Below are 22,014 nucleotides of genomic sequence, written 5' to 3' on the forward strand. Positions count from 1 at the left end.
GAAGTCACGTGGGCCTGAGGCTCACACTCTGGGCCTCAGTCACTCCCTGCCTCACGGGTGACATGGCCACCTCAGAAATGTTGAGATTTGAGTTGCTTCTGAGGATGGACAGGGGCAGGGGTTAGAAGGAATCCCCTGGGGTTGTGGAGGGAACGGACATCAGCAGTTGGGGCCTGTCGGGAGGCGGGGGTGCTGGAAGGTTCACGCAGAAGCTTTGTTGGGAAGCTCCGGAGGGAACAGTGGCCCCAAGGTTTGCCTTGGAAGAGGAACTTGTGGCAACTGGCCCAGCTGGCCACCCTGGACACTCCGTCAGCCCTCCTCACCCCGAGACTGTAGGAGACGGTGTTCCTAATGCCCAGTTACAGAGCTCGGTCACCACTTGAAATGGTTTCCTTCCTCCCTTTCCCCTCTAACCCCAGTGATAAAGGTAATATAGGTTAATTTAGAAAATTTTGGAAGAGTATAAAGAAGCAGGAAAGCAGTTATCAAATTCCTGCCCCACCCCCACCCCCAGAGACGATCATTTGGTGATTATTCCCTTCTAGTCTTTTCTCTGCGTATTTTTGAAAAATGTATTTAGGGCCTAATGCATATGAAATTTCACATCCAGCTTTTTCACTGGCACAATCTCTGGTTTCTCATTCAGGTCTAATCATTGGCCTGATCATCAGTTAAGGGAAAAGACCGTTAATAATTATACTCTAGAATAAGAGGATGGGGTGCGTACACAGAAGCAGCACAGTTAGAGAAACAATTATCAGGCCAGTCTAGTTGGAGCAGGGCATTCTGGGAGGGAGCGTGGGGTCAGGGGAAGAAGCTGGCATCAGATGGTTCAGGGGGCGGGGAGAGCTCTGAGCCAGGGACCTGAGGAAGGGTACATTGCTCGGTGGCTAAAAGGGAAGGCCCTGGAGTCGAACTCCCCAGTCCATAGCTGTATTCCGGGCTGTGTCCCTTTGACTCGGGCAGTTGGCCGCTCTAAGCCTGAGTCTTCTCATCTGAAGAAAGGGAAGACTGATGATCCATCCAGCCTGTAGGATGGTTGTGGGTTGTGAATATGAGGTGGGGCGCAGCACAGAGCCTGGCAAGTTACAGACACTCGGTAAGTGTGAGCTCGTATTGTGACGAGGCCGTGGGAGCCTCTGGGGGCACGGAGCAGGGCGGGGAGCCATCCGCTGACACGGTCAATCTGGCAGCACGCAGGTGGGGAGGGTGCTGATAGGAGGCCATGGAGGAGGCTGGGCTTCAGTGTGGGCTGGAAGGGGAGAGCCTGGGTGGGAAAGGACATCCGAGAGGAGAGTCGACGGGGCTTCATGAGGTTGGCTGGAGGGAGTGAACTGGGGTTGGGAAGCAGGAGGCGGGGGGTGTGCGCTGTGAGTAGAGGCAAGGTCAGCACTGGGTCTGGAGGCCGTCAACTGCTCCAGGGACCCAGGAGAAGAGGCCGTCTGGCCGCAGACAGGTGAGGCTGGAGCAAGAGAGCTCCGCCTGCTGCCAGGGTTCCAATCTTTCGGGTCACTTGACTCCTCTGAGAATCAGACGAAAGCTTGTCTCCAGGAAGACATAGCGCCTCATAGATTTTGAGCTGTTTAAGAATGTCCTCATCCCCAGATTAAGAATCTGAAATCGATTTACCAAGGGAAGCACTGTCTTTGGCTCACGGAATCTGGTTCACAGACAAGATGGCAGGATCAGGCATCAGGTGCCCCTTCTTATTGCATGCGTGTCTGTCTGTCTGCCTGTCAGTCTGCAGGCCCCTTCTCCACACCCTCCAACACATGCATTAGGTCTCTTCCCAAGCCCTTGAGCGGAAGACAGGAGGCACAGTGTAGGACAGCCTCTGCTTTCTCTGCCGCAGAAGCTCTTGAGCAAGGCAGATCAGCTGGAAGAAGGGGGTTGGCAAAGGAGACAGGGGGCGGAGCACAGGAACTGGCCGACTGTCCTCTGGGCAGAGGCCCAGGCCCCTGTCCCCACCTCCCACTTTTTTTTTTAACCCCAAGGCTGGTGTTGTGAATCAGCGAGTGTAATTGTGAAAGCTGGGCCTTTCAGTTAGGCTGTGAGACCTTGACCCTGCAGAGGATAGCCCTGGTCTCTTTAGCCATACCTCGCATCCACCCTGGGTTTCTGAACTACTTCAGTCTGAGGACAGGTGCCATTGCTTTGGCTTTTTAATTATTTCTTTAGGAGATCAAAAGTCAGATCTTCCCTGTCACTGGGATCAGTTAAAGGAGAAGAAAGAGGCTCCGAAGAGCCCGAGGGTAGACTGTGAAATGTGATCTATTTTGACACTCATAGAGCATCCCTGTTACTCAGGCCTCAGAGTGAGGAGGATCCTGAGACAGTGCCTTCCCCCATGCCTGGCACTCCGGGTGTGGTGGGCACCACCATATGGCCTGGGGATTGTGGGAGGAGGCCTACTCCCGACAACTGGGACACCTGCCTTCTGGTGGACTCGGCGCTGGGAGGTCACTGCAGGCAGAGGGGAGGGGCAGCTTCATTCTGTGAGGCTGAGGATGGTGTGAGGGAAGAATGCAATTCAAGGGATGGGAGAGGGTGGCGGGAGATGCCAGCAGAAGCCAGATCTTGCAGGCCCTTCGTGCCACAGTCAGGAGTTTGAACTTGACCTTGAGGATATTGCTAGGAAGGTTCAATGAGGAAGATCAGAGGAAGACAGCTTGGTCACTCACTCCCTGCTCGTCAGGAGCAGGAGGTGGGCGCAGATGGTCAGGGAGAACTTCCTTCACAGGCTGAGGGGTCAGCACCCATCTGGTGTGGGAGACACCAAGCAAGCTCCTGCCAGTAACACTTTCTGGAATCCCAGGACCAAGTGGCCTGCAGAAAAGCATTTAGAGAAAGTCCAGCCACCTAGTGACTCACTTACTCACCCAGCACCATATGGCCTCTGATCTCATTCATTTTCAAGCCCTCCAGGATGGGGTGAGGGCTGCAGGGTTATGTTGAAGGCAGCCAAGGACAGCCCTGCCCAAGGACGGAGGACACCTAGGACTCAGAACATCCTGACAGCCAGCCAGCCTTGGGTGCCAGGATCGCAGTGGGATGAGGAAGCCAGGCCCCTTTTTGAGGCGGTGCCATTTTGCACGGTCCTGCCGCTCGCGAGCAGTGATCCTCTTCCCCTCCGTGCTGGGCAGCCGGAACACTTGGTTTCTGTCCCAGTGACCCTGTACTCTAACCACCACACTCACAGCAGCAGTAAACATTCGGGGCTTCCCTGGCGGCTCAATGGTAAAGGGTCCGCCAGCAACACAGGAGACAGGGGTTCGATCCCCGGGGCAGGAAGATCCCCTGGAGAAGGGAATGGCAACCCACTCCAGTATTCTTGCCTGGGAAATCCCATGGACATAGGAGCCTGGAGGGCTACAGTCCATGGGATTGCATGACTGAGGGACTCAACAGCAATGCACACTTGGGGAGGGGCTTCGTTTTCTGGGAATAACTGCACGTGTGTGGTAAACCTCCCCCCAATGTCTTTGGCCAGCCTCTCTCTCACCGTGGAGAAGGGCTGTGTATGGCCAGCAGGTTCAAAAGCAGAGGGTGAGAGAATTTCTAGAGAATTTCTCCAGAATTGGCCTTGCAGGACCCCTGGACTGTAGCACCCAGGTTTCTTGGCCAAAGAGATCACGTCTCCTAGCTTTCCTGGATGACTCATTCCCATTTACAAAGCCAACACTGTCATACAAGGCATGGTGCCCAAGTGTGATCATTCCCTGGGGACGGCAGGGTGAGCTGGTTTGACCAGGGCGGGTGGGTCTTTTACGTAATTCACAGGGCAGAGGTGCTTAAAAGGTTAAATTGTACTGAGGCGAGGCCCTTCCCTCACCCTGGGGAAGTTTCTAGGCTGGGCCAGAACTCTGTGCCAGCAGGGCCCGGGGCCAGGACTGCTCTGGTGCAGGCAAGCTCAAGAGAGGGGCGAAAGGTCACAGAACATGCTGGCAGCCATGTGGAACTTGTCTTCCATCCTGTCCACCCCCACGTCTTTCCCCAATTCCTACCTTTCTCCCCTTTTCAGGGAACATCTTTATCCAGCAGCCAAGTTACTACAATGACCTGGACGAAACCATGCCCACCATCCTTCAGGTACCAGCTCTTCGCCCTGCCCTGGGGAGGGTGGGGGGATGGGGGAGGGTGGGGGAATGAGGGCAGGCAGGCCCTTCTCCTACCTGGAGATGTTGCTCTTCTTTCCTGCAAGAGTCTGGGAGAACTCTCCCCACCTCTCCACACCAGACACATCCTGAGACCATCGCTGTGTTCTACCCCTCACTTCATTCCTTCAAATTTGTCCTTTCCCCTCTTGAACAGGACTGAAATCTAAGGGCTGTCCAGCACTCATATGGAAGGAGCTTGGGGTGCATTCTGTGTTGTCTGTCAACAGCCATCTGCCCCTGAGGATACCCCTGTACGTTTCTCAAGTCTGAGCTCTAAAGCCTCATAGAATCATTTTTATGAAATAATGCTCATTGTAGAAACTTTGAAAATTCCAAAAAATAAATAAATAAGTAGAAGAAGAAGGTTAGTCTTCCTCCGTAATCCCGCCACCAGGAGATAAGCATGTCCGACTCTTTGCAACACCATGGACTGTAGCCCACCAGGCTCAGACTCTGTCCATGGGATTTCCTAGGCAAGAATACTGGAGTGGGTTGCCATTTCCTCCTCCAGCTTAAACATGGTGCAACCCACAATGGGCTCTGTTTTCGCCTCACTATTGATTTGTCTTTTGTTCAATACAGTTCCTATAAATCGCCTTGCCCTGGGCATCCAAAAATACACGTTGCTGACTGTATCTCTTAAATATCCATCCCCATACACTTGTCCAGCCGATCTGGGTCACATCCACAGGGTTTACATACATTTCGTCATCATCCTCACCACAGTCCTGCGGGAAGGACGTCCCCATGATTCCCTTTTGACACAGGTTCCGTTCTGAGACGGTCACTGAGAAGGTCACTGTCTCACCTGATGTCCCAGGGGCACCAGCATATATCCTGAAGATTCCAAGGCAGTGCTGGCGTCACCAGTCTCTCACTGCAGGACGGGGGTCCCCGCTGCCGGTTCAATGGGATGTGAGAGAGTCACCTCTTGTGTTCACAGGTCTTCAGCAATATCCTCCAGCACTGCGGTCTGCGCGGGGATGGGGCCAGCGCCACACCCCAGAAGCTCGAGGAGAGAGGCCGGCTCACCCCCAGCGACATGCCTCTCCCAGTGAGCTTGCCCTTCAGCCCGGCTTCTTTCTGGCCAAGAGAAGGCCTGGAGCTTCCCCCCTGCTCACAGCCCCTCACCCCACCCCGCAGGCGGGTCGTCCTGTCACACAGGCTTTAGGACATTTCAGCAGGCTTTCTTGCTTCATTTATGGAGTTGCGGAGGGAACAGCATGGAGGTTTAGCCTTCGCTTAGTTCAGCTGGACGGGTTCCTGGGTGCATTACTCATGGGGCCATTCATTCATGGCACCAGCATGCCCCGAGGAGCCCCCAAGCACATGCCAGGCCCCCAGGCTGGGCTGTGAGGCCCAAGTGGTTACAGAAGCAGACGCCTGTGTTAGCACGGGAGTTAGAGCAGGGCCGAGGGTGCGGTGGGCTGCCCTCCTGAAGCTTGCGCGGTCGTGGGAAAGCAGGCCTTAAACAAGCGTTCCAGAAAAGGGCACAGTGAGTGCCGTGGGAACAGGGCATGTTGCCCCGTGAACCTCAGATAAGTTCCCTTATCTGTAAAGTGGAGATCTGACCTGCAGCCCAGCCTCTTGTTTGAGCTGTTGGGAGAATCAGGGAGCCCAACACGCTCTCCAGACCCAACGGCGCGTGGGGGCTGGGTGTCCTGGCCTCCCTGGGGTGTAATTTCTGTGTGGGACCTCCGGCACTGTTTTCAGATTCAGGGATGGGTTCTCCTTCAGCTTCAAAGAAAGAATCGTATTAACCTGGAGCGAGAGGTCACCCTAGACCTCCCTGGGCATGCGTCCTCTGGAGCTGCGGCAGGCAGACCCGAGGGGGACCCTGGGCTCTGTCCGCTTTGCCTCAGACCCTCTGCAGGGCTGTCCCTGGGGGAGACTAATGCGGTGTTTTTCCTCTGGCCTGACAGGAGTTAAAGGACGTCGTCCTCTACCTTTGTGACACTTGCACCACCCTCTGGGCCTTTCTGGACATCTTCCCTCTGGCTTGTCCGACCTTCCAGAAACACGACTTCTGTTACAGGTACAGCAGTTGCAGTTATTCACATCCACATTCAGCCAATATTTACTGGACGCTCAGAACCTGCCGGGCCCCCTCTTCCAGCACCCACCTGCGTGGAGGCTGCATTTGAGAATGACTTTTACTGGAGGGGCTAAGAGCAGGGTAGGGGAGGGAGAAAAACGCCAGCCAAGGGCGGGGCAGTTTCCGTTCAGACCCAGTCTGCTGCAGAGCCCCCAGCATGGGTGGGCACGGGAGTGCCAGAGGCTGAGGAGGCTCAGGCTGCGGACTTCGGCCTCCAGTGTGGGGAGGCGCGCACGCAAGCAGAGGTGCGTCCACGTGGGGCCAGCTGGTGGGGCCGCACCAGGAATGCAGACGAGGGAGCACTGCTCTGTCTGGAGGAATAAGAGACGGTTTCAGGGTGACGCTTAGATGAGACCTTAAGAATGAACAGCAACCTGCCTGGCAGAGAAAGCCTGCGGTGGCCCAGATGATGGAGAAAGCTGTGCAGTGCAGTATGATGGGGGGTATGAGTGGGGGAGTGGGCTTGGGGAGCAGGCGACCACAAGATGCGGCCCCAGGGAAGTCAGACTTGCCGTGTGCTGTGTGTTGGCAGGGAGTGGGGCCTTTATCGTGGAGGCAGGAGGGACCCTGGAGGCTTCTATCCAAAGAAGTCATAGAAAGATCCTGCTGTGATGCAGAAAGACCAGGAGGGGGATACAGGGGAGGGAGAAAGACCCTCTTTGCCCACCTAGCCACGTGGGCATCCGTTCCTTGGGCAGTGAGAAAGGGGTGCCGGGACGGAAGCTGGTAACTGGTTTGTTGCCCGGCAACTGTGGGGGGTGGGGGCCTGTCCTGCTCTCAGTGGCCTCCAGCTGTTCTTGCCAGGCATCTCCCCCCGCCATTCTGGGAGCTATCCAACTCCATCCCCCCAGCCCTCTGTCCATTGGGTCATTTGCCCAGCTATTCCACAAAACATTTATCTAGCGCAGACACGTGCCCGAGATGGCAGCTGGCGCCCTGAGCCCACCAGGTCCCCTGAGCTCTTGAAAATCAGACGTGAGGATTGCTCAGCCTCCCAGAGAATGTTAGAAAAAAGCGCCAATCCACACTGTCCCCAGAAGAAAAGGGTGGGGACAGGACTTTTAAAAATGTTGTCACAATTTTTAAAAAGGTATTTACCTCATGGCAAACTGGAAACCTGGGAACTCCCCAGAGGTAGGAAATGAAAATCACTCTGAACAATCAGGCTGTTCTTAGGCTTATTTTCATTCACCATGAGCACTTTCCCATTTTGCGAAAGCATCTTCCCAAATGGGGCACAGATGGCCTTGGAAAGGGTCTCTGGAGATGGTGGGAGGGTCCTTACCGGAAGAGCTGAGTTTCCCAAGAGGTACCTGGAAGGCATCACAATGGACATGAGTTTGAGTAAACTCCAGGAGACGGTGAAGGACAGGGGAGCCTGGTGTGCTGCAGTCCATGGGGTCACAAACAGTCAGACTCGACTTAGGCACTGAACAACAACCACCCCTGGAGCAGGGCCGCAGCTCCACCCACCTCAGGGTGAGGAGCAAGGAAAGAAAACACTTTTGACTGCGAGTGACCCTGCCTTTGGCAAGAGATGCTGCCTCAGACCCACAAATAGCCTGAGGCCGGTAGCCTGAGGCCGGCTCAGCCTGTTCCAACTGTGCTGGAGGCCAGGAAGGCGTGCTGAGCAGGGGCCTTGGTCCCCCCCAGGGCTCCAGGCAAGGGGTTACCTCACCAAACACCCTCCAGCTAATCTCTCTGAGCAGCCTTCTCCACCTTCCTCTCTGTCCTTTAATATTATGAACAAATAATATATTCACAGGGTGTATAAAACACACATTTGAAAAGTCTCCCTCTCCCCCTTCTCCACTTCTGTTCCTCACACACAACCATTGGGTTAGTTTTTTTGTGGAATTTTCCAAAGATATGCATGTAAATATGCACATATAAGCAAATAAACACATTATCTACCTCCCTCCTCTTTTTAGTATTTCATATACTGGCATATTGGGCATCCCAGGTGACTCAGTGGTAAAGAATCCACCTGCCAATGCTGGGAACTCAGGAGACGCGGGCTAAATCCCTGGGTCAGGAAGATCCCCTGGAGGAGGAAATGGCAATCCAGTCCAGCGTCTTGCCTGAAAAATCCCATGGACAGAGGAGCCTGGCAGGCTACAGTTCCTGTGATTGCAAAGAGTTGGACATGACTGGGCAGGCATACATGCTGGTACATTATGAATGCTATATGTGCTGTAGGCATTTTACTTTTAAATTTAATGCATATCTGTGCATGAACCACCTTCAGCCTTTGGTATCTCTGTGTAGAACTCCATTGTGGGGGACCCCAGACCCCAGAGATGGCACTTTAGGTTTTTTCCAACTGTTTGCTATTACCAAAAAAAAACATTGCCATGAAGGCTAACCGTGCACCTAGGTCATTGTGTACCTTTAGAACTATATCTGAGAAATAAATTCCTAGAAGTAGAATTGCAGGAAAAGATGGTACATGCATTTGAAATTTTCACGGATTTCGCCAAATCACCCTCCATAGGGGGTGTTTCAATTTACCCTTTCACCAGCAGTGTATCATGGCAACGCCTGACTCTGAGCCAAACTGTCCTCTCTGTCTTCTGGGTGCCACGCTGTGGGCCTCAAAAGCCCCGCCTCTTTTGGCCTGCCTACCCTCATCTACGGACAGCCCCACACCAGGAAAAAGTTGCCAGGAGCCAGCGATCGACAGACGAATATTTACAGGGTACATTACATCTGCTGCTGCAGATTCAGCTCAGTCCTAGGAAATCAGCTGCTTTTCTGGCTTTGGGAACTTAAGATGTTCAGAGATAGACTTATGCCATGAAGAGAGGTAGCTGCATTTTAAGGTGTAAGAACAGCATCTTCTGAGTGCTGCGTGTCTGGTTCCAGAGAGGAATGGTCACAGGGTGAGCTTATGGTCAGGAAACATGTGGCTAGGATGGAGAGTTGGGTTTTGTGTGTTTTTTTTTATTGGAGTATAGTTGATTTACAGTGGTCTGTTAGTGTCAAGTGTACAGCAAAGTGAATCAGATATATATACACACACACACATATGTATATACACATACACACATATATATACACACACACACACATATACATATACATATATATAGGCTTCCCTGGTGGCTCAGCAGGGAAGAATCTGCCTGCCAATGAAGGAGACACAAGTGGTTGGGAAGATTTCCTGGAGAAGGAAATTGCAACCCACTCCAGTATTCTTGCCTGGAAAATCCCATGGACAGAGGAACCTAGCAGGCAATGGGCCGTGGGGTCGCAAAGAGTCGGACAACTTAACAACTAAACAACAACAACAAAATCTATGTGTGTCCATTCTTTTTCAGATTCTTCTCTCATCTAGGTTGTTACAGAACATTGGGTAGGGCTCCCTGTGCTGTCCAGTAGGTCATTATTAGTTACCTCTTTCACGTGTAATAGTATGTATATGTTAATCTCAATCTCCTAATTTAGGGGATGGAGAGTTTAAGTCTGAGTTGAGGACAGGTGGCTGTGAGGTTACTGAGGTGAGAAGCCAGCTTGGCTGGGCTGTACCGGGTACAGATGCACCAGAGAGAGGAGTTTCACTCTGATATCATAGGAGGTAGGGAGCTGCTGGCAGTTTCTGAGCAAGAAGAAAGTCACCTTGTACCTATTCCTCAAAGCTTGCTGCATCCTGGGTGGCCCGCTCATTGCTCTGTGAGAACGAACCCCTCTGGATCTTGGATTCCCATCTGAGCAGGGGGCGAGCTCCAGGTCACTGCCCACCAGGCTATTCCTAGGACCAGCCACAGCGGAGCAATCCACGCTGAGGGAGAAACTTGTCTTGGGGACAACCTGGCAGGAAAAAATGTGCCCTCCTGCTCCCTTGAGCGTGCTTTGATTTTTCTAAGTGTGAGATTTCTGAACTAATCCAGCCTTTTACCCTGTGTGTGTCATTGCAGGCTAGCTTCCTTTTACGAAATAGCCGTTCCCGAACTGGAGTCTGCAATTAAGAAGAGGAGGCTTGAAGACAGCAAGTGAGGCGGGGACAAAACTGAGGGCTGTTGTGAGAGAGCCCCAGCCCACCCGTCCTGGGCATCGGCACCCGCTTCTCTATGTCAACGGTCAAGGGTCAGGGACGAGAGGCCCCGCAAATTCAGCTAGTGCTTCCCTCCCTACCTAGCAGCCTCCTGGCAGCAAGGAAGCCTTTCCCCCTCAGCTGTTGCTCCAGACTCTTATGAACCCGCTGGTTCCTGAGCCACCATCTGAGCTGACAGGTGGCCCTGGAACCAGCCAGCCTCTCAGAGCCTGTCGCCCTTTGCCAGCTGCTATCAGCAGCGAACTGAGGCTTTCTCAGCCCCCCGGGGATGGAGGGTGAGGTGGGGGGCGCCTGCAAAGGCTGTGAAGAAGCTCCCCTGGCGCCTTTCTGCCTCTCAGATCTACTTTTCTTTCTGGCCTCCAAGGCTGCTAGGTGATCTGTGGCAGAGGCTCTCCCATTCCAAGAAGAAGCTACTGGAGATTCTCCACATCCTCCTGAATCAGACCTGCCTCCTCCCAGTCCTGGAAAACAGGTGGGCGTTTGGGATCCTCTGCCCACCCAGGCGGGAGAGCCCCCTCCCCAAGCCCCGCCGGGGTGCTGCCCTCATTGCACGGGGCTCCCTCCCCTGCCCCAGGGTTGCCCAGCAAAGATGGGAAACCGGGAAGAATGCCTCTTTCCTCGAGTGGCAGAGGGAGGCCGCAGAGGGGTGGGGCGGGTGGGGAAGGAGCCAAGCCTGTCTGGAGGGAGTGAGCTCATCCTCTTCTCTGTGTCCTGTTCCAGCTGTGACAACATTCAGGGCTTCATCGAAGACTTCCTTCAGATCTTCAGCTCCTTGCTGCAGGAGAAGAGGTGAGCTGGGAGTAGCAGCGGGAGGGGGCCCGGTCATCCCACCAGCCCCAGGAGAAGCCTTCCGTAATAGAGCCCCTGCCTTGTGCTCACCACGAGCTAAGCTTTTGGTGTTTGTGGTTGGGCAGCAGACACGGGGAGTGGCAAACCAGCCTGGTGTGCCCGCCACCCTCTAAGTCCCGCCTCCGCCTCACCACCCTTCTAACTCCCGCTCCCCCACACCCCGCCGCACCACACCTCTGACTCCCGCCCCCCTCCAGGTTCCTGAGGGACTACGATTCACTCTTCCCCGTGGCCGATGATGTCAGCCTTCTGGAGCAGGCCTCCTCCGCCCTGTATCCTTCCACGGCGGCCCCCGGAGTGGGCCCGGCCCTGGGTCCTGGGTCCTGGGTCCTGGATCCTGACCAGATTGGACCCAGAGATGTGGAGGGACCGTTTAGCCCCAGAACACGTGGGAGCCAGCTTTCCCTGTTTTGGGAGGAGAAGACTGCTCTGATCCTCGGGGTACACATAGCCCTCCTTTCCCTGGTCTTTGCTGAGCGTCTGGGCCTGTGTGACCAAGAGGGACTCATCCCTGCCCTCGGAGACCTCACGCAGGATGGGAGACAGATAAGCAAACAGGCAGCGAGAGTGTCACTCAGAGGCAGGGGAGTCAAGGGGAGGAGGGGGTGCCATACAGAAGCGAAACCCAAGTTGAGAGTAGTGCGAGGAATAGGAGATGGCCACGCCCTGAACTAAGTGTTCCCCGGGGCACAGTGTTGAGCCCACAGACGTTGTGTGTAGCCTGCAGGCGCTGAGGCACAGGGGTCTGGTGGGGGCCGGGTTTGGCCGTGGCAGATGAGCCCTGGGGTGGCCCTTGCTGAGGAGTTTGGGGTGAGCCCTGCAGGTGCTGGGAGACCTGGAAGGATGTGAAGCGGGGGTTGACCTTGTCAGTCTCAGACTTCGGGTGGTGGGTGCTTGGGTTAGAAGCAGCCTGAGGGAGGGACTTGCCTGGTGGCCTAGTGGTTAAGACTCCGTGGTCCCAATGCAGGGGACCCAGGTTCGATCCCTGGTCAGGGAGCTAGATCCCACACACGGTAACTAAAGACCAAAGATCCCGAGTGCTGCAACTAAGACCTGGCAGAGCCTAATTAATTAATTAATTTTTTTTTTTGAAGAAAGTAGAGTGAAAGAGTCTAGAGCAACTACCCAGCATCTGACTTGGCAGCCCCCGGGGTACTGGAGAGGGACAAGGGGCCGGGAGGAATGGGCCTGCGGGCCATTTGGACGGCTGGGGTAGGTTGCTCAGTCCGGCCTCAGGGACACCCTGTGGGCCCCCAGCTTTTGCAGAAAGCCCACAACGGGTTGCACAGGATGCCTGGTGGCAGTGCCCCCGCCGGGCCCTCCTCCTGAGGGGTCCTTGTCCCAGGACCCCCGGCTGCCAGACCCTGGCCCTGCCCTTACGCAGAGTTGCTCTCTGCAGAGCGCGGGTACTGGCTTTTAAGGCTTGTGCAGCCATGGGCTGGCCCGTTTCCCCAGGCAGCCCAGGAGCCCGCAGTGCCCGTGGGGTGCAGCCCAGGTGGCCCCTGGCCTCAGCCATGCAGTGAGGGGTGGAGAGAGGGCTGTGAAGAGAGACTCCTTAACCCGTCCTCCCAGGGACGAGACACGGACCGCCTACATCCTCCAGGCGGTGGAGAGTGCCTGGGAAGGGGTGGACCGGAAGAAAGCCACGCGTGCCAGAGACTCAGCCACGGCCGAGAACCCTAACGGGGTTGGGGCGGAGGCAGAGGTGCTCAGCGGGCCGTCCTCACTCCCCCAGGAGGAGGAGGTGTGTGACGGATGGGACTGGCCGGGGCAGCAGGAGACCTCCCTCCTGTGTTCCCGCGAGGAAAAGGGTTTGTTTTGGGGTTGACAGCTTCTGAGCCGCCGGCCTGCTCCATGCTGCCCTTCGAGGGTTCTGAGCCGAGGGCGAGCTGGGTGGCCTGTGAGGTAGGCAAGGCGCTTAGCTGTCAGGTCCTCAGTTCCCCCCACAAGGTGAAGCACAGGAGCTTTTTCCACATGAGCTCTCCATCGGTGTGCACCTCTAAACAGGAAGCCGCTGAGCTGGTGCTGTCGCTCCGGACGTGGCCAGAACCCAGCATCGCCACCTCTGTGATCCTCCTGATTGGCCACTGACCCAGGGCTCTCTCCTGCGTGTCGGGAGGCAGCGTGACGTGGGAATTAAGATGACACAGTCTCTGGGGTCAGGCCGCTCAGGGGTGTACCCTGATTCTGCCACCTGCCAGCTCTGAGCCCTTAGGCATGTCCCTCACGTGAGCCCTGGTTCCTCCCCTGTAAAGGGGGGGTGGCAGGGTCCCTGTCTCCACGTGGGTGCTCAGAGCTGCCACGAGGAGTGAGTGATCGGCCCCCATGCCCCGCTGCCAGACGCTGCTGTCCTTCTGTTAGGCTCCAGGCCCCGTGCCCACTGTTCCAGGCCCTTGGAGATTGGTGGTTCCCTCCCCACCACCTTTTCCCCATTTGGCTTCTTGCCTCAGACACAGAGGAGTTTTATTATTGTTTTTTTGATTTGTGAATTTCTTTAATTGAAAAGCTGAAAAAATTAACCCATTCCCAGCCAAAGGGGCACTTCTCCACATCAGCCAGCTCCAGCGGTTGCTGTTCCCCTCTGACCTCAGTCGTCAGGCTGTCAGAGGGGGAAAGGGGCTGGCTCCCAGAAGCCACGGCCGCTTGTGGACAGCCTCGTCCACACCAGGCTCTGTGCGCTGCACTTTTTGTGTATCGTCTCTTTGAACCATTTGAAAACAACCCCATGAAGTAGGTGTAGTCTGGGGGCTTTATGAGGAGGAAACTGAGGTTCAGAGAGGTTAAGTGCCCTGCCCAAGGTCACACAGCCAGAAGCAGCAGCTCAGCTGTTAAGCCGTAGCTCACCCTTCATACAGAAGGACATGGAGGCTCAGAGAGACTTAAGAGACTTGGCTAAGGTCCCTCAGCCAGGAGGGGCAGGGCTGGGACTCAGACCAGGTCGCCTGACTCTGAGACCAGTGCTGTTTGGGGCTTGTCCCCAGCCCAGCCCAGGCATCCCCTCTGTCTCTTCCGCAGTGCCTGGGGGCAGCCGCAGCCCCGGGCCCCACTGTGTGCGGTGTGGAGCTGGACTCGCTCATCTCCCAAGTGAAGGACCTGCTGCCGGACCTCGGCGAGGGCTTCATCCTGGCCTGCCTGGAGCACTACAGCTACGAGCCCGAGCAGGTGATCAACAACATCCTGGAAGGGCGGCTGGCCCCCACCCTCAGCCAACTGGACCGCGGCCTGGACAGGTAGGAGCAGTGGGTGGGAGGAAGCTCGCGGTGCCCAGACTGCCCCGGGGTCCTCGTCAGGGCCCTTCCCATCTCCTCTGCCTCCCACTCCTCTTTCTCATGTGTCCCGTACTTGGTACTTCCCCACAGTGGCAGTTCCCAGCCACAGAAGCTAACGTCCTCTTTGGGGAAACAGAAACCTCAGGCCCCCAGAGGTCCTCGAATGCCCCCTGCAGCGCAGAGTGGGCACCGCTGGGCCTCCCTGCTCCACCTCCTGGGAGATGGGGTGCGGGGGGCAACTGAGGGGTTACAGCCCTCTGAGCTCTGATGTTGCTGCCTGCCTGGTCACTGAGGGAGCACAGCCAAGCTTCTCACTTCCTTCATACCCACCCTTCTTTTCCTTTGTTTTTTGGGGCTTTTTTGACCGCAGCTTGCAGGATCTTGGTTCCCTGAGCAGGGATTGAACCAGGGCCCTCGGCAGTGAGAGTGTGGAGTCCCAACCCTTGGACTATCAGGGAATTCCCCCACACCCACCCTTCCTGAGTTGGGCCCACTGCTTCCCTAAAGCCCCCAGGGGCAACAGGAATGAGAGTAAATAGATGTTTCTTCCATGAATAAATGTTGTTTGTTGAATGAATGAGTGAATAACTTCCAGAACGAAGCTAGCTCTGCCTTTGAACCAACTCCTCAGCCTCCATGTGCCCATTTTACAGGTGAAGGCACCAAGGCAAAAAGAAAAAAACCGAGCTCAAGTGACCTCTGTCTTGCAGGGCTGTTGGGAACACACCTGTGTGAGTGGCACATGTGCAGGGCGGCCACCTCCCCAGGCCGGGGCAGGCTTGGGCAGGTTTTTAGCCTGTGTCCCAGGTGTGGCTGTTGCTGGGGAGCGGAGGCTCTCACGGACCGCACGTGGGAGCAGGAGCATCCCCCCGAAATGGATTTCTGTGCCACCCCCCAGACAGGTGAAGCCGGACCCGACGCCCCTGCTGACGTCTCGTCACAACGTCTTCCAGAATGACGAGTTTGATGTGTTCAGCAGGGACTCGGTGGACCTGAGCCGGGTGCACAAGGGCAGGAGGTGAGTCCGGTGGGCCGTGGGGCCCCAGAAACCCCAACTCTGCAAGTGCAGAGAGGACGACAGAAACCCAGGGCCGTCATCTTGATGGAAGTGATTACAGAGCTTCCGCCTGGGGCTCCCCCATACCCCAGATCAGTATGCTCCCTGCAGCCGGGCTCCGGGCCTCTAACAGTCTGGCTTCAGGCTCCAACCCTGTGCGCAGAGTTAGTGAGTCCTCCTTGACAGCAAAAGGCCAGCAGGGCCAAACCAGCCCCTCTTCCCTTGTCCCATCTTTGGAGGAGTCCCCGGGTGGGAGAGCTGGTGAGTGCTCCTCAGCAGTGCTCCCTGACTGGCGCCTCTCCACCCAGGGACACAACGGGAGAATGAAGGCCTCTGCCCAAATGAGTATATTACATTTGAAGGCCTTTCTACTTATTTTTGGTCTATGTCCTTCGTACTTTTTTGGCATTGAAAAGTCCATTCATGATTTATTCACTTATTCAACAAATATTTGCCCGGTGCTTCTAGGCCCTGGATTTATAAGGTGCTGGGGACATGGTGGGGGGTGGAACAGACACGGCCCCTGCCCACGTGGCGTTTGCACTGATCAGCTTGGCAAACAAGCCCCGTGAACTCACAGATTAAACAGATTCTCCAAGGTGGAGGCGTGCAGACTCCCAAGCCTCTAGTTGGGGCTTTAGTTCAGGCAGAAAGGCTTCTCGGAGACAATGCCTTGGGGTGGATGGTGGAAGGACGAGGGAGGGTCAGTTGTGCAGAGCGGGCAGGAGAAGCTTTCCAGGCGGACCGAACAGCAGGGTCGGTGGCCCCGAGGCCATGGGGAGCATGGCAAGGGTCCCCTTCACCAGTACAGTGTATGTTCTGGAAGGATCCCCTGGCTTTGGATTCGGGACCCCTTGGAGGGACTGAGAGTCAGCAGCCCCATGGCGTGGTGGCAGGATCAGATGCTACCAGCCCAGTGCCAGCCCTGCAGTGTTAATGGAGCCATTTCATGGAATCTACAAAGCTGGGGGCCACTGGGCAAGTCCAGCGCGCCTTCTCCCTCATCACGTAGATGGAGGCCGTGAGGGGCAGAGAGGGGAGAGGGCCCTGCCCGATTCTTGGGACAGGAGCCCCAGTGCTAGAAGCACAAGCTGTTCCCTGCTCCCAGGACCGTCCAGCGCTGGTAGAGTGGCCGTCTGAGGGCTCGGGGACCTGGCACAGGGCAACTGTAAAGCCATCTGGCTGGCTGGACAGGAAGCTATTGCAGACTGCTTAGTCACGCACGTTGCGACATCCCCAGATCTGAGGCTGGCCGTGTTGTCCCGCCTCAGTGGCCGCCCTTCCAGGCCCTGCTGCAGGAGAGGGGCACACGGCGAGGGCTGTCCCCCTGCTCCAAGGGGCGCCCGGCTGCCCAGGCAGAAACCGCGGCAGACGTTTCCTGGCCTCGTGCTGGGCAGCCCAGGGGTTGGGGTTTACAGAGAGGCAGGGGCTCTGTTCATATGCGCGTTATTTATTTATCCACTCAGCAAATATTTATTAAGTGATTGACTATGGCCAGATCCTGTGCTCGACACACTGGGAGACACGGGGAACGGGGCACCCAGGCCTCGCCCTCCCACGGGGAACGGGGCACCCAGGCCTCGCCCTCCCACGGCACAGAGATGTTGGGAATGACTTAGACCATCAATCAAGATGCGACAGAGTGGAGAGGTGCTGGGAGGTGCACGTACAGGCCTCAGTGGAGTCACCCGTCCTGATGTGGGCAGGGCGGGGAGCTTAGGGCCTGGGCCCTGTCTTCACAGAACACGTGAGAAATCAAGCAGCACAAGGCAGATCACCCTCGAGTTAAAACGTATGTGCGTCGTTAAACCAGATACTTGAGCCCTAAATGGCTCAAGAAATGAGGAACTCTGTCCCCGTGTGGGACAGGTGGGCGCAGGGTAGGGCAGTTGAGCGCAGCTGACCTGTGGTGCAGGCACGTCTTCAAGGCCGCATCTTGCTTTCTCGTGGCCCCTGGGTGGCCGCAGCATGACATCCAGAAATGACCAGGCCACCAGGAAGTCAGGGTCAAGTCTTTCTGCACCTCTCTTAGAGACCAGGAGACCTTTCCCAGTGGCCCCCCAAGCCTCCTCACATCTCACTGGGGAGCTGGGCTCCAGGGCTCCCGGAGAAGAGGGGAGAGGAAGGACCTGAGCAAAACGAGGAGCTGCTAGGAATGGGGGTGAGGTGAGGGGCTTGTTAGGTCGGCGCTAAGCACACGCGCTGCAGGTGTATCGTAGCTAGGGAAGGAGGCGGTGAGGGTAACGCAGGGCCCCCTGACTCCTTTCGACAGTGGTGCCCCAGAAGATAAGGCATTCTCTTTCAGATTAGTTCTGTTGCCAAAAATGCTTACGCACCCTGTGTGCCTCACTGGAGAGTCACAGAGCACATTAGCCCATTAAAGGCTCTGACAAGTCCTGTAGTCAGAGAGACTGGATTCCCTTTGTGAAGCTCAGCAGGTGCCAGGTCCCCTTCTGGGCATCGTCTGATTTCATCCTTGCATCATCCCTGGAGGCAAGATCAAGTCTCAGCAAGGATAAGGGGCCGGCCTGTGATCACACTGCTCAGGAAATAGCCAAGCAGACTTGAGTCAGGAGACCTATATTCTGGCCCCGGCTATGCTGGTGGAAGCTGTGTGACCTTGGGAGGGTTACTTGGCCTCTCTGGATCCCCTGATTCCTCCCCTGGAATAGGAGGGCTTTACTGCCTCTGCAGACCCTTTAGAAATTCAAAGGAGAGTGTCACCCCTCTAAGGGCCAATTTGAGGGCCAATCTTGAAGGACAGGCTGGAGGAGGTGAGGAGGAGAAAGGTGGTTGAGCCCCAGAGGAGCCCGCATGTACCTGGACTTGAGGGAGGCAGAGGACGCGCCCTGCTCCAGACAGGCTCTGGCGCTCCTGCGGCTTGGCTGACCTGGCCCTCGGGTGTGTCTGCTCCTGGCTGCTTTTGCCCCTTTCTTTCTTTCCTTCCTTCTCTGGCTTCATATGAGGTCATGGGCCCAGAGCCTTCCTGGACGAGGTACCCTGGCCTTACCTGTGTCCTCTCCTAGGACCCAGCTGAGGCAGGGGCACTTTGCCAGCCTTCTCTGTGGTCCTGCCGGGGAGCCACATAACCAGAGGCCATGCAGCGTGAAAGAACCTCCCTCTGTCCGCACTGGGGACCGGGTGGACCAGGGGCCGTGGGATGGGGCAGAGAGAATGTGACAGTGCTCATTCAGCCTGGGTCCCCTGGCCCAGCGCAGGGCCCGGCACCTGGCAGGACCTCAGGAAGCCTCTGTTGATTGAATGGGTGCGCTTTCACCTGAAGGCTCCACCTGAACGAGCTTGGCCCCTTCACTTCCTCTCTGCCTCTCTCCTCTCCACCCCTCAGCTTGGCAGAGAGAGCGCCTGCTAAGGGCCGAGGCCACGGTCACAGGCTCCCTCTTCTGGCATGAGGTGAGATTCCTGTGGCCCGAGATGGTTCCCTGGTCCAGACCAAACATCTCCACATCACGGAGCTTCCAAGACTCCTTCTCCAGCGCCTCCCCCGACCCCCTGACTCAGCCCCCTGCACCCCCATCCATTTCTACTTTCCCTGTGTTTCCAGGACGTATGTGCCTTCATCTAGCACACTTCTGCTCTTTGCCACTAGACTGAGTTCCATGAGGGCAAATCCAGATCTTACTCTTCTGAATCTCTCCCCAGCCCAGCTCATAGTAACCCCTTATTAAAAACCGTGGAAGGGGGCCTTCCCTGGTGGTCCAGTGGCTAAGACTCTGTGCTCCCAATGCAGGGGGCCTGGGTTCGATCCCTGGTCAAAGAACTAGATACCACATGCTGCAACTAAGACCCAGCGCAACCAAATAAAAACAAAAAACTAAAAAAAAGTTGAAGGAAGCAGGTCCTAACCCACTGTGCTGGCAGCCCCAGTTCTGATCTGCCCCAGGCTCCCAGGCCAGACACAGCTCGACAGACTCAGGCACCTGGCCCTCCCCGCACTAAAAGCCTGTTAATAGAAGATTTTTATGGACGCTGCGGGCTTTGTGCCTCTTCTTTTTTTTTCCCCCTACCCCTGATACATTCCAGAGGCCCAGTTTCACAGCTAAGCTGGATTTTCTTGCCTGGCACCTCATATTGATTTTCCCCTGCAGGGCTAGAAACTACACTGCACAGGCCTGTGTGTCCGACAAGCCAGGTTCTTCTACAGATTTGCAAAGCCTCGAGTCCAGAGTCCCGAGTCCCCGCGGCTGTGCTGCAGCTCGCTGTGTTCCCAAACACGCCCCTCCCCGCCCCCGGCTGGCCTCCCGTGTGACAGGATGGCAGTCAAACTTCCAGACTTTTCTCACCGTGCCATCTGACATGAGAGATTGAACCGCAGGCCAGACAGGGTCCCTGGGCTGAAAAGCGGGGTGAGAGGGAGGGGCTGGGGCTCCCCGAGCTGACTAGGAAAGCCACCCGTGGGCTCGCCGTTTCTTCAGGTTTTGTTCCTTTGAAATGATTCCAGTGACCCCAGGCCCCTCTTCAGAGCAGCCCAGGTTGGGGGTGGGGCCCTACCAGCCCTCTGTCTCTATTCCTGTGCATAGATAAGGACGTCCTCGCAGGAGAGGACAGGTCTGGTCTGCCCTCTGCTTTTCACACAGATGAGATCACACTGTGTGTTTCTCTGCGCTTGCTTTTTTCCCCTGGAGGATGTCTTAGAATTCTGTCTCCATCAGCACAAATTGTCGCTCTTGAGAACTGCCACCCAGCGTCAGTGGCCCCTGTCCTTGGGCCATGATGGACATGAGTTGCTCTCGTTTTTCATTGTTACACACAGTGCTGAAAAGAAAATCTCCAATCAGACCTCTCTGCGTTGGGGGCCAACGTTTCTCCGGGGTGGACGCCTCGAAGGGGAGTCTCCCGGCTGAAAGGAGGGGACAGGTGTTACACTCTAACAGCTGCTCCTTGGGGAGGGGGGCCTCGGAAGTGGTTGGACCTGGTGAGCCCCCCGCCCCCCGCCGGTGCTTGATCTCAGTTTGCGGCGGCCAGAGGCGGGAGAAGTGAGCGGTGGTCTGTCTGGACCCTCGCGCTACGGCCCCCTCCCGCTGCCCTCGAAGCCTGATGGCTTTCCTTCGTGTCTCCCCGCTGTTCCCTCTCGACGTTAGGAAGGAAGAGAGCGCGCGGAGCCTGCTGAACGACAAGCGGGAGGTGCAGGCGCAGCGGCAGCGCTATGAGCAGTACAGCGTGGTGGTGGAGGAGGTGGGCGGGGCTGGCGAGGGGAAGGGGCGGGGCGGGCGGGGGGTAGGCGTCCCCGGCCGCCAGCCCGGGCCCCGCGGACCCACGCTTCGGCCGTCGCAGGTGCCGCTGCAGCCCGGGGAGGGCTCGCCCTACCGCGGGGACGACTACGAGGATGAGTACGACGACACATACGATGGCAACCAGGTGGGCGCCAACGATGCGGACTCGGATGACGAGCTCATCAGCCGCAGGTGAGGCTGTCGACGTCGGGGGTGTGGGCGGCCCTCCCCCAGCCTCTGGTTTATACAGATCTCGCGAGCAAGTCAGTGACCAAACCGGGGCCTGAACCCCAGCCTCCCGACTCCTGGTCCAGTGCTCCCTCCAGCCCCTAGCCAGCCCCCTGGCCGGTTGGTCCAGCCCACCCTGAGCGAGGAGCCATCAACTGGGTCTCGTGCAGTTTTCCATTTTTCTTCTTAACTGCAGAAAACTTTCCCCAGTGGGATCTTAGGGAGGTTCCCCAGTTCCCCCAGTAAAGGCAGTGCCGCCCTGACGAGAGAGGACTGGAGACCACCCCTGCCCCAGGACTCAGCTCAGCCTCCCAGAAGCCCCCACCTCAGACCTTGGTACCCACACAGAGTCCAGGGGCGGGCGCAAAGCTGACTTCAGAAGCACTTTGGTTTCCAGTCCTGGTGGGCCCTCTCAGCAGGACCCCCTCCTCCCTCGGAGCCTCCACTCTCCGGGTTTAATCTAGTCTTTGATCTCCCTTTCTGTCTCAACCCTCAGGCCCTTCACCATCCCTCAGGTGCTGAGAACCAGAGTGCCCGGTGAAGGGCAGGAGGACGAGGAGGAAGAGGAGGAGGAGGCTACAGTTGAAGCCCCCAAGGTACCTGGTTGACAACTAGCAGGTGGAGGGGAGGGTACGGTTCTGAGTGGTGAGCCAGGGGCTGCGCCCCACTTCCCAGAGCCTGGCCCTGAGGCATCTTCAGCATCACTGCCCGGAAAGGGGGTCCCTTTGAGCCCAGGATGTCTGCTTGAAGAGCTGCCAGCTTAGAAGCCTCTTCCAAGGCCCCTCAAGGGCCCAGGGGAAGGATCAGAGGCCAGGCCTTTGAGCTGCTGGGTTCATTAGGCCCAGGAACCTGGGGGCCAGCCTCCATGCCCAGGTTGGCAGTTCTCGACATCAGAGAGGCGTTAGAGCCCAAGGTCATCTGTGATGATGGGTTTGAACATTTTCTGTTTTTTAGCCACTAAACTTTTTCTTCTACTGAAATCTTAATGCCTCATGGAAAACAGATGAGAGCCCCTGGATCCTTCCCTCCCCACCCCCGCCACAGCATCCTCCCACCAGGGTGACAGGTTCAGTT

The 22,014-nt window shown here is 56.6% G+C and overlaps 1 protein-coding gene across 9 annotated transcripts in view; it reads left to right on the top strand.

Annotated features, from left to right (window-relative positions):
• The window catches only part of ASCC2 (activating signal cointegrator 1 complex subunit 2), a 36,049-nt gene that overhangs the window by 12,382 nt on the left and 1,653 nt on the right, over positions 1-22,014 (top strand). For all 9 annotated transcript variants that reach the window (XM_027566349.1, XM_027566355.1, XM_027566350.1 and 6 more), the window contains 13 exons: positions 4,022-4,089; positions 5,101-5,211; positions 6,080-6,192; positions 10,170-10,244; positions 10,671-10,778; positions 11,027-11,095; positions 11,353-11,427; positions 12,728-12,899; positions 14,171-14,385; positions 15,323-15,442; positions 20,581-20,674; positions 20,774-20,904; positions 21,437-21,536. In XM_027566349.1, coding sequence (XP_027422150.1) covers positions 4,022-4,089; positions 5,101-5,211; positions 6,080-6,192; positions 10,170-10,244; positions 10,671-10,778; positions 11,027-11,095; positions 11,353-11,427; positions 12,728-12,899; positions 14,171-14,385; positions 15,323-15,442; positions 20,581-20,674; positions 20,774-20,904; positions 21,437-21,536 — 1,451 coding nt within the window. The remainder of the gene's footprint in view (positions 1-4,021; positions 4,090-5,100; positions 5,212-6,079; positions 6,193-10,169; positions 10,245-10,670; positions 10,779-11,026; positions 11,096-11,352; positions 11,428-12,727; positions 12,900-14,170; positions 14,386-15,322; positions 15,443-20,580; positions 20,675-20,773; positions 20,905-21,436; positions 21,537-22,014) is intronic.

Source organism: Bos indicus x Bos taurus, chromosome 17 (assembly GCF_003369695.1).
Source record: "Bos indicus x Bos taurus breed Angus x Brahman F1 hybrid chromosome 17, Bos_hybrid_MaternalHap_v2.0, whole genome shotgun sequence".
Taxonomy (NCBI): domain Eukaryota; kingdom Metazoa; phylum Chordata; class Mammalia; order Artiodactyla; family Bovidae; genus Bos; species Bos indicus x Bos taurus.